General features: G+C 39.4%; 1 protein-coding gene across 1 annotated transcript; it reads left to right on the forward strand.

Moving 5' to 3' along the window:
* The first annotated feature begins 2,141 nt into the window (after nucleotides 1-2,141).
* On the forward strand, nucleotides 2,142-7,823 carry LOC135073525 (lipoyl synthase, mitochondrial). Its single transcript, XM_063967710.1, has 8 exons — nucleotides 2,142-2,408; nucleotides 2,502-2,697; nucleotides 3,162-3,295; nucleotides 4,742-4,898; nucleotides 5,242-5,299; nucleotides 5,711-5,863; nucleotides 6,438-6,559; nucleotides 7,016-7,823. Exons 1-8 carry the CDS (start codon nucleotides 2,361-2,363, stop codon nucleotides 7,249-7,251), a joined length of 1,104 nt encoding a protein of 367 aa, XP_063823780.1. The 5' UTR covers nucleotides 2,142-2,360; the 3' UTR covers nucleotides 7,252-7,823.
* Nucleotides 7,824-12,315: the final 4,492 nt, after the last annotated feature.

Genomic DNA, 12,315 nt, shown 5'->3' on the forward strand with positions numbered 1-12,315 from the left:
TCGGCTCTAAATGTAATGATTTGAGTCCGGTTCTCTTTGGGTAATCTCCTATCCCAGTGGGATGAGGGATGACATGAGGGTTTAGAGCGATGCCCTAAGACCTCTCGTCGTAAATAAAAATGAGCGGCGTTGCCTGGCTCAATATGAGACTCCTTGAGTGTTTGAGTTTTCTCCTATCCCGGTGGGATGAGGGAGAAAAGGTTCTGGCTCCTGGTTTTTCCCTGTTTGCTCCAAGAGAACTTACCCTCGCTACAGGATTATGCTGCTGCGTTTTGGTTACACTGCCATCTAGCTTGCCGAGTAGCCAGTTTGAGTTTTCCACTGTAGGTATTTAGCATAAGGCGAAATCTCAGATCGATCTGCGGAGCAGAGTTGCGATCGTATTGCTGCCGAAAAATTTTCCAGACGCCGCTAGCATCAAATAAACTGCGTATCAGTCTGAATAGACGATGTTCATCCTTCACCGTTTATTACACAGACTCACTGTTTATCTACACAGTAACAGCATAGCGTTTTCCTGAAATCATAGTTTAAGAAAACCACAAAGGTATTATCATACCTACGTACCGTATCCTAATAGGACAAACTGCACACTTCACTCTTGGGTTATAAGCCATGCGTTAGACTCCCATAATGGCGGTAGAATAGGTACGTCGGTACGCTACCCTACCTAGTGGAAGTTTTCATACTTTCCCCGGATGCATATTGATAAAGGTTTTACCGTTTATTTATTTTGTTGATTTATAAATCAACACAATCCGTCCGATGGAATTCGTATGTCTGAAATGGTATTGGTAAGTTGGTACTTACAGCTTATTGTAGCAAGCAATCACATCTTGCGACTATCACATTACACCACACCATCCTTTGATTTGACCTCTACGCCAACTCTTGCTCCTCTTCTGCACGTGGACATAATATTTCCTCTTTCCTTTTGAAAATAAAGACATCTAACGGAAAACCCTTAGGAACAAACACAGCTAAAAAGGAGTGTTATACCGTTAGGAATGAACATTGCTAAAAAGGAATATTAGTTTTAAAACACATCTAACGAAAACCGTTAGGCACAAACATTGCTAAAAAGGAATGTTAGTTTTAAAACACATCTAACGGAACACGCCGTCAGGTACGAACATTGCTAAGAAGAAAAGGTTAGGTACAAGTATTACTAGAGAAGAAAGATAATTATTTAAAATTACACTGAGTTAGATTGAATGCAATCTACCCCCGAACGGTAACACCGTTGTAAAAATAAATTACACTGCGAAATAAGTAATCACAGTAATTTTTATAAGTTTTCAGCCAGTACATAATAATTTAGAAGTACTTACATTATGATGGTAATATTACCTGAATCACGTCACGACTAGTACCTGTGAGATGGGTCGCGAACTAGCGGAGCTAATTCTACGACCGTCTCGAACGGGAACTAAAACACCAATGGCGAGAATATCGAAACCTAGTTTCGAGCTACCGTTGGTGGCGCTAGTGTCGTTAATTGAGGCGTGCTTAGGCGGTGGGGGACCGGAGCGGAAGTCACGTGGGCAGATTATACGTCAAAACTAGTACTCAAACAGGAAAAGACAGACACTACTCTCATTATAAAGGCTTCGAATAACGGTACAGTACTGTTTAATAACAAATAGGCATGAAGGGATTACAAAATTTCTGCAGCGGCTGACAGATGTCTTGATTTACTTTGACAGGTGACAGTAAAGCCATAGACAATGGCCATATGAAAAACACACTTTTCCAATATTTTTGTTTGCCATGAGATTCTGGTACACCTATAGATTCTTGGGCTAGTTCAACAAACGAAGCTGTAACGTAAACGGAATGCAAGTGCATCTTTGTGTAAAGCAGACAGAAAGCTACTTTTTCTCAAACGCTTCACGAACATTTGCTGTGTTGTTCGGGGCCCTTGGATGAAAATATTTGAAAAAGATATACTTATAGATCACGCAATGAGAGTTGTTGGTTGAGCCATCAACAAAACAAGCACGCTGATTAGCTTCAACTTTTTTTGGAATAAAAAATTATTATTGTGAGAATCGGTCAGTTAAACAAGAATCATTCCCTTTAGGCTATTGACAGTGACAATTACTGCCTGTCATTGTGATGTTGAAATCTTGTTCCATTGTGGTACAAATTTTTATACAGTCGAAATTCACCACTGTTTTATAAAGAAATCTCAATACATTTGGAAACACCAGCGTTGAATAGAGAAAATTAGTTAACTAAAAACAAACAAAGCTTCATTGCGATGTTACGATAAAAACAAGACTTAATTTTAAAATTTGTTGTGTTTTCACATCTTTTGTGGATTTCCATTCGTAAGCACGGTGTAATAAACGATAATTATGCTCCGAAACAACGCCAGATATTGTTTTATGGTTAAAAAATGTGACGTAAGTAAAGTTCATAACCTTTTGATTCTGAATCAATAATTCTTTGTTTTAATGACTTTTAAATGATAATGTAATTTATTTCTCAATTTATAGCTTCAAAGATGTAAGCATACATCAAGTAAACTTGACGCCATCAGAGAAAAACTTAAGGAAGGACCCAGCTTAGCAGAATTTGTGTCAGAAGACAGACCGAAAAATTGGGAGGAATATGAAGGGAAACTTAAAAGAGAAAAGGGGGAGCAAGAGCGTCTTCGTCTTCCCCCATGGCTGAAGACGACGATTCCTACAGGTTTGTACCGTATTTTCTTTATTATATTGTTTACAGAAGCCATAGTGTTGTTTCTTGGCCTTGCCATTACAGCTGATTTGCGATAAATGCTGATTTCTACTCATGGTATGGCATATTTTGATAAATATTTCTGAGTGTTTTCTATCAATTTCTGATAAAGTGCTCAAATACCTTTTTTATTTTATTTATATTTCAAAAATATGAGAAAAAAATAAGTGTAAAGCTTTGTTAAAAATGTCAAATCGATATTATGTCATTAGTATCGTAAATTATTGTAAACTTGATTTGTTTCATTATTACTTTTGAACTTATTTCCGTGCTTGTTGACGTGCAAAGATAATAGCTGCTTATCTCGTTAATGAGCTGATGTAATAATGATTGTTTACTTTCCATAAATGGCCATATGTTTTTAAAATACCAGGGTTTCTCATTGTCTTTCTAATACAATGACTTCTGTGTTCTAGGTTCAAAGTTCAGTGAACTAAAGCAACAGCTCCGGACTTTGAAGTTAAGCACAGTATGTGAAGAGGCTCGATGTCCGAACATAGGAGAATGCTGGAGTGGGGGCAAACATGGCACTTCCACAGCTACTATTATGGTAACATATATTTCAGAATTTAATTTCTAATGCTAGGATTTGTACTGAGCCAGTGTGTGCCAGGTATTTAATCCATGCTGTGCCAAATTATTGAAAACTTAATTAATAAATCCTATCCTATGTTATATTTTGTTCTACTAGTGTGCACATTGTTGGTTCTGTCTGTCACTTTGTACAATATAAATTGTCAATAATTTAAACAGGAATGTTTATTTTGTTAATAAAGCCAAATAAATGACATCTGACCTAGTCTATTAACAAATATTTGTTATTAATATATGCAGATAGATAATAGCATTGGATGACCTGAAAATAATATTATTTCTTGCATTGTTATCTGCTTACTTGAATATAGGACACTATTGGATTCAGAACTTTATTTTATACAAGAGAATTGACTACCACTGTTAATAGACATGCTTTCATCATCGGTCAAACACATGAACATCAGAGGTGCAATAAAATCTGTTATATGCAGATAACATCTGTAAGGCGTTTGACAGAATATAGTTAGCGTACATTTTGATCTGTTAAATGACTACGATTGCTTTGCACAATTGCACCTCTGGCCTCCACAACCTGTCTAGCCAAGATCAACATTTCTTGCCTGTGGCACATTAGCGAGGAAGATGTTTTTGCAGTGGAGACCACATGACCTGATAAGGATGATGAATCGCTATCGCTATACTTAACAGTTGGCATCACTGAGTGACAGTACCTTACTCTATAGTGCCATCCTGTAAGCCTAGGATTCGCGCCGCGATAAGCGTTTATCGCGCCATTTTATCCGTTTTACGCGATAAGCCCATACATTTGTCGTCTAAAATCGGTAAGATTTATCACGGCGCGCATCTTAGGCTGGTTTTAGAGTCGCGCTGACCGCACGCTGATCGTCGGCGCTGACAGATCAATATGTATGTAATTGAAAGGAACGTTCCTGAGTGACGCTGACCGCTCGGCGCCGACGCTTCATACAATTCGGCTATCAGCGCTGACGGTCAGCGTGCTTGTTCACGTTGACTCGCGGGCGCGGTGGCGGGCGCGGTGACGAAATATCAAACATATGTATGTAGTGATTCCAAGTGTTCACGTACGAAACGCACGTGCGGTCTAACTAGCGGGCAAGCTAGCGACTGGCGCGCGCGGAGCGCTCGCGGTAATTTCGACGCGTGAAGATGTTTGTGTGTGTTCATGTCAAACTAGCGGCGGCGCGCGCGGTTCACTCGCGACGTCAGTCAGGTAAGTTCATCAACCAGTTTGAACTTGTCGCTAGAAACGATAGTACGTCACACTCGCGCGAACGCCTGGTCGTCAATGTGTACACGAGCTCGCGACGTTTCCCGCGCCCGCGCGTGCCTACGTGAACAAGCACTAAAACCAGCCTTAGCCCGCCTGGTGAGTGCAAATGCGACAGCCCTCATTGGCATCTCATATTGTTGTCCCCAGCTTATGGGCGACACTTGTACTCGAGGGTGCATGTTCTGCTCGGTGAAGACGTCTCGAGCGCCGCCGCCGCTGGATGTAGACGAGCCGCGAAACACGGCGCTTGCCATCCACCAGTGGGGACTCGGGTACATCGTGCTAACCTCCGTGGATAGAGACGGTCAGTGACACAACACTAGTGCTGCATACAGGTTGTTTCAGCTGTGAACTTTGGACTGTTATCGGAGCAGTTTCTGGCAGAAACTGTACTGGATCTGGCACAAAATAGATATTCGTTACACCACTATTTTGATCAGACCCAGTAACATTGTTGAAATTTTCAATTTCTTGCTACAAAACTGTCAGAGACTCAAATCTATAAAGATATGACAGTTGGACGTTTCTACGTCGTTATTTCAAAAACTAGTCTATTCAAATCTGCTATGACCTGACCATGTGAGTTCGTGAAGACTATGAGAAATCACCGAATGAAAGTGACTAAAACAACTCATATTTCTTTGCAGATCTACCAGACGGAGGCTCGTCACATTTCGCTGAAACTGTAAAAGAAATCAAGAGACAGTAAGTAACATCTGTCTATGTATACTTTATAATAAATCTGTAGAGAGGTCAATTTGGCATGCAGGTATCTTAGTAAATTTAAAGCTTAGTTACAACAGGATATTGCAAAATTCCCACGGGAACGGGAGTTAGCGGGAAAAAACATTTGTATGAAAAAATCTAAACCGCTTAAGTTAGATGAAGAGGGTAAAACGGGATGCACGCGTACGAAGTCGCGGGCGGCCGCTAGTTTTTTAAATATGTGTATTTAGATGGCATAAATGAATAGGAAGTACTGCACAAGTATATTTTTCAGCATTAAATTTTTCCCAACCCACCTGGGGAGTGTAGGCCAAATACTCCATTTATCTCTGGTAAATTAGAGGGGGGTTTCCTCATGGACACTAAAGAATGATTTTAATGCATTTCCAGAAACAGCGAGATCCTAGTGGAATGCCTGGTGCCAGACTTCCGAGGCAACCGTGAGAGCATCGAGAGGATCGCGCTGTGCGGCCTGGACGTGTTCGCGCATAACATCGAGACTGTCGAGCGACTCACGCCCTTTGTACGGGACCCTAGAGCTGGGTATGTGTTTGTTTGGTACTGGACGAGCTCCCAAGTGCCTCATATAGGGGCATAATGTAGTAAAATTGTACTTTATTATTAGACTAGCTTTTGCCCGCGGCTTCACCCGCGTGAAATTTAGTTTGTCACAGATCGTCATAAATTATAGCCTATATGTTATTCTGGGTTATAAACAATAATACTGTAAAGTTTCATCAAAATCCATTCAGTAGTTTTTGCGTGAAAGAGCAACAAACATCCAGACATTCAAACTTTCGCATTTATAATATTAGTAAGATATTAGTAGGATTCTATGAGTCCACTGCTGGACATAGCCTCGCTACCGCTACAGTGCCCTAATCAGATAGTATACTTTCCCAACACTGAACCGTCCCAGCTATGACATTGACAGGAGGGCGCTACTAATTACTGTCATACTGGGTTATTAGTTTAAATTTTTGCCACGTTGGACAACTCCAAACTGTGCCATTACAGGAGTGCGCTACTATCAATACTGCATTATTAGTTCTGATTTTTACCACATGACGTTTCAGAATCGTTTCAATAAAATATCATTGTAATTTCATAATTCCAGTTACCGCCAGACGTTGAAAGTGTTAGAAACGGCGAAGGAAATCAACCCAGACCTCGTGACGAAGTCGTCAATAATGCTGGGACTGGGCGAGACGGACCAACAAGTTGAACAAACTATGAAAGGTAACATCCCAACACTAAATCATAAACAAATAAATTCTACTTTTTATGGTATAAACATTCCCTGATTTGTGTTCTTCACTATCTGCACAAAAACTGATTTGTGCTTAGTTTTGTGCTTACTCGCACCAATATGGTCGTGTTATGAACATTAGCGATCGCGAAACGAACGGTTTTACTTACCTGTCGGTATTATCTGCAAATGGTAGCAACCTGCGAGTAGATCTTGTTTTTATTTTTTCTTCTTTTATTATTATGTGCCACTGTCATGTCTATGTAATTGCCTGTATTTGTGTGATGTCCATTGTAATAAATGTATCTTTCTTTCTTTCTTTCTTAGATTAGTCGCATTGCGTAACGTCGTGCCACGTCGAGTCGTGTTACAGACTCACGACACTTCGTAAATATTGACAAGTGCAGTAGCCAATACATAAATGAATTTATGTGCTTTCATTACAGATCTCCGTTCAGCAGGCGTGGATTGCGTGACCCTAGGCCAGTACATGCAGCCTACGAAACGCCACCTCAAAGTCTTCGAGTACGTCACTCCCGCCAAGTTCAAGCAGTGGGAGGACCGAGGCAATGAGCTCGGCTTCCTCTACACAGCTAGTGGGCCCTTAGTTCGGTCCTCGTATAGGGCTGGGGAGTTCTTCATCGCGAGCCTGCTGAAGGATAGAAAGTCGAAGCGACAGTGACCGATAGATGGCGCTGCCGTTAGTTCCGATTGACGGCGATAGATGGCGCGATTCTAGTAAAATTTAGATAAAATAAGCTACTCAACTTTAAATTAATTGGATGTAGCTTTTTGACTCATTCAAACGTTGTTTCACATAATATTATTTTGTTGTCGAAGGATTTTCACTAGCAATTGACCAATAATAATAGCATCTATATTTTTTCCTACGTCACGTTTCCTACGTCATAGGTTTATACGTATCAATAGTCATCTATTGATATCATACAAGTATCATTACTTTGAATCTTTTTTAACACACATTCTTACTTTTTTCAATGGAATATACTACACTGTTTTACTGTAGAAAACACCGAGACTTACATCATAATAAGCTAGTATGTAGCTTGTACATAATGCCTTTAGATATTAATATTTGTTATGTAGTGAATATTATTATACTATGTTTAAAGGATAAAATATTATTTATTTTTACATTTACATAATGTAACTATTGTAAACTAGAACCTCAATCTGCGCTGTGTATATTTTGTTATTATTTGTTATCAAATAAATGATTTAATTTCAGATAAAGATGGTTTTTTATGTATTTCCTAACGTAAACGTTACTTCATCGATTTAGGATGGGTTAGGTTAAACAAGAGTAAATATTAATCTCACAATAAATCGTCAGTTTTGTCATATTTCCCATACTGAAACTTTCAATGTGTCTGTTATACCAGGAGTTATCTCGGATAAAAGTTTGGTCGATTCGGGTCTTGCAAGTCTATACTCAAATACATATTATCCCAACTCATAGATTGGCAAAACTTAATAACTACAAAACTGAGAGAGTAAAGCATTTGTTACACAAAAAAATCTCAACACGGTTTGATATTTTTCAAATATTCATCTAAAACAACACGTTGGGCGCCAACATCAAATATGTTTGTGAATTGATAGGCATCGCCGTAGTAGAATATTCTTGAACATTTCAAGAACTTGTGCAACTAATGAGAACATCCCTTGCTTGGATATCGGTTTGATACACATGTAACATATTTAGTGTATAAAATAAATAACGTACAATTTTGAATGTGGTCTTATTTATTGAAGTAATTCGCGATTCAAGTTGAAAGCCATTTTTACCCTCGAGTACATTCATGTACCACATTAGCCGCCGTTCGCCAAAGGTGGCCTCTGATACTTTAGCCGTCCTATTTGGGCAGCGCCACGCGAGCGGAAAAACAACGGCGTGCGCGGAATACAGTTAAATGTAACTAATTTACCTCATGACTTGTATTGGCAGAGCGGGGGAGCCACGAGATTGAGGATATGGCATTTAAACCTAACAGGTAGGTACTAATTTATTTATTGATCTTTATAACGCTCTGTTTATTTTTCGTAAATAGGTAGGTAAGTATTACAATGAAGTTAGTGGGTAAGTTAAACTGGTAGGTAACTTGGCTACCTTGTTGAACGCCCATTCAAAAATTTACATTTTTGTTTGTCTACTATTAGTACTGGCCGTGAACCACCGAGAACGTAAATGGCAAGTAATTTTACTTAATTTTTAATAGGAGGCCAGGATCGCCTGGAGGTTTGCAGTAATTTGAATGTTGTATCCTTACAACTAAGAACTTGGTGTAACCGTAGGCGTTGATGTACAAAACTGCTCAGTAGTACCACAGGTATATAGTAGGTACAATGCAGAATTGTTGTATGATACTTAAATACCGCGTCCACACTATTCATCGTCCGCACTCTTTGCTGCGCGTACACAGACGGTGTGTTTGGGCGGGCGGCTTTTTGTGCGCTCGTGCGGCACCGACGCACGCCGCCCAAGTCTCAAAATTGCGCCCAAGAAAGACCATCGCCCGATTCTTTGATACGAAAATTGTATTTGCTTTTGTTTCTTTGTGAAAATTAAATTGTATTACTAAAAGAAATTCTTATTAGCGAAATACGATACAAGCAAACAATATTGATAAAGCGAAATCCCTTGGGTGACGCTATCTTGATTATTTTCAATAGTCGCTATAATAAGCCTTGACAGAAAATTTTAAAACGAGTATAAAGTTTATTCACTCGCAAGAAAATGTTTTTAACCTGCAAAAATGAGACAAAATAAATAAGTTTATTTATTATTCAAAACAGGAACGTTTAACGCTTTTGATTAGGCTCTACAAAATTACCGCCTCGTTCTTCCATGAAATGTTGTTCTTTTCCCCGAATAATGTAAGTTTAAAAGCGTTAATCGCAGTAAATAATTCCCATTTGCGAGCGCCACGTTTCGGTTCCCACCGCGCTCATCACGTATGCGCGGCTCTGAATTTTGAGCGGCGCGTATTCGAACGCAAACATGTTCCGGTAAGCCTTTACAACGCGTATTTTATTGGGCGCGAAATATTCCGATGAGGTTAGGTTAGGCGCTCGTTTGCTGGATTTTGCAGCTCCAACGTGTTGGGCGCCAATGAATTTATTGGTGCCCAACGTGTGGCCGGAATTATTTTATATCTGTTTTTGAGTTGTTGCTAATTGGAGTAAATGCATTCTCAACACGTAGCGCTGATTCTCTTTTTTAAAAAAAAAAGATTACGCTAGCCGAGTGTTATATTTCATGCTGTGTATGCACTAGGCATTTTTGATCTCAAATTGTTTCTGTGGGCATTAAAAATTGAGTCATTTTTGTATTAATTTAAATTAACAGTTATTACAGCAGTTTAAGCAGTTCCCACTGGCTCATCAAATATGTATTTGAGTCGAACAAGAGACCGGCTACACTCACAGCCTCCGATTCAAACCGTCGCGACTGCTTCACGCATTCATGAATTTTGAGCGACGAACGATGTATGTACTCTTCGTTAGTCTGTGGGAGCATTGTGATACTTTACATAATTTAAAATAAATAGATTTTAAGAGGTTTTACATGCGTAAGGTGGTGGTTCCATGAGTCTGTACTAAGTAAGATTTAGAAATAAGCCTACTAAATTATTCGATATTTTAAAACTTGCTCAAAACGGGTTGAGATGTTGACTCGAGTGATTCCATTTTTGAAACCCACTCCTTTTGGACATTTACATATGGCAAAGACATGACGTCATTTAGAATTCTACAATTACCTACGTCAAAATGTTGTTGTCGTTGACGTGAAACAACAAGATAAAAAAAAAGAAAATGTCACTGGTCACTGGCTCGCTGGGCTCGCTGCCATTGAGTTGACGCGACGCGAAATTTTATTTCGTTGTTATAAAATAATTAATAATCGTTTCTAATATTATTATTTATGTGGGCAGTCGTGTTTGCATGGTGTGTGCAGTGTTTGTGTAGTGTAACTTATTCTCGTAGATAATAGGGATTGTAGGGACTTTTTACGTGTTTGAGTGAGTGGTTTTGAAGATGGAGATTATTGTACAGGTGAGTCTTTTTATTTAAAGTTATTTCTGCCTTAATCTACGTGCTGTGGTTACTATCAACCACATGGTACCTATAAATGTTTAAAAGCCAAAGCACACGATACGCTGCGCTCCGACGTCGCAACACATTCACCCTTGCCCGCCTCGTCTCGGTGGTCGCAAGGCCAGACTGCGTGGCGCCGAGGCGTCGCAAAGCAACATGACGTCCCTGTGTGCTTTGGATCTAACACTTAGCCTAGACGCAGACCATCAACTTTTTGTCGGCGGATAGTTTAGTTGGCCAGTTAATCAGTATTGGCATGTTTAATAATGGAAGTGCGCACATTACACTTTACAATTTAAATCGGGCCCAACTATCGGCCGACTAAAAGTCGGTGGTCTGCGCCTAGGCTTATGTAGTTAGCAATTAAGTATTTTATTACTTCGGTAACGCGACTGTATAAGTAATTTTGATGATGCAGTTTCGAAAATATCACAAGTCGCTCACTAATCTACAAGAACCTAGTCCAAATGAATAGTTGATCTTAATATTTCTTCCTAAATTAACAGCAGTCAATTAAACTCCAATTAATGAGCCGACACTTCCTTTGAGATCGTGCTTGAATCTCTCAAGTCAGTGTTAAGTTTCCCCCTCCACTAGCGCGACTGAAATCGTATTTTAAAATATAATACGCTTTTATTTTTGGAAAATTCCGCGAATGGCTCTAGGGAGAGAAAGCTAATTTCAATTTCATTTAGTTCTGGCGCGATTCCATGCACCGGCAAAGAGCAGGCGGCGTCAGCACATTCAGATGTGCAGTTGCATCGATTTCTGAATCTACATGATCTTTGTAAGATTTCAATGTTTTCTCAATTGATTTGGCTTTTGTATAATTTTTCACTGTTGAATATCCCCAAAAAGGACGATGTTTTCCATTCGCTATTTTGCTAATGAAAGTAGCTTAATTTACGGTTTCATTTATCAAAAGCATAGTATAAGATTAAATTATAAACTTTGGCCTAAACCTAGCCCTTTATCAAAACTATTTATCTTCTTGGTCTCCTCTGGTACCTATAAGCCGCGTTCTTTCTCCAAAAGGCTAAGGCTTGAAGTAGGTTTAACATGGCTCTGATGTTAGACTGTAGGCTGTTAGGTGCTGTTAGGTACGTAACTACGTTCTGAAACTAAGTGCAACGATGCAGTCTCCTCTGTCAAAGCGCACAGTATCGCTTGCTCTTTGGCAGTAAGTGCAGAGTGCTCGCTGCGCGGAACTCTCGGGAGCGTTTGGGGTCCGTAGGCAGGCAGATTACACCCTGTCTGAGCCCCAATACGCAATTCCATTCGTTTCAAGAGGATTTCGCATTTTTATCGTTGCCTCTACTCCGTGCCTTCACTATTAAATTGGCCATACTTGACTCTAAGGATTTGTAAGTAACGTTTGATACGTTCAGGTAACGAGGTTCCTTAAGAATTTCTTTGCGGTTTTAAAGTATCTACAATTACTTACCGGCAAATAAAATCTTTTATCGATTTCTTGGCCATTTTACATGAATACTAGGAAGTACAATCACAGGTAAAACTAACTAGTTTTGTCATTCTAATACGTTTGTTTGTGTCACATTCAATTGCCTAACATTATAATATAGGTATATGGGAAGTGACTAGTAGTTTACGATTTAATTTTGAGGAT

The sequence above is a fragment of the Ostrinia nubilalis genome, chromosome 7 (assembly GCF_963855985.1).
Source record: "Ostrinia nubilalis chromosome 7, ilOstNubi1.1, whole genome shotgun sequence".
NCBI lineage: Eukaryota > Metazoa > Arthropoda > Insecta > Lepidoptera > Crambidae > Ostrinia > Ostrinia nubilalis.

Bases quoted from the DNA above. Each gene is read 5' to 3' on its own strand.
- LOC135073525 (XM_063967710.1), top strand. From the start codon at position 2,361: ATGCTCCGAAACAACGCCAGATATTGTTTTATGGTTAAAAAATGTGAC. The intron at 2,698-3,161 runs GTTTGTACCGTA...TCTGTGTTCTAG, and splicing joins GAAGACGACGATTCCTACAG to GTTCAAAGTTCAGTGAACTA. The intron at 5,300-5,710 runs GTAAGTAACATC...ATGCATTTCCAG, and splicing joins GTAAAAGAAATCAAGAGACA to AAACAGCGAGATCCTAGTGG.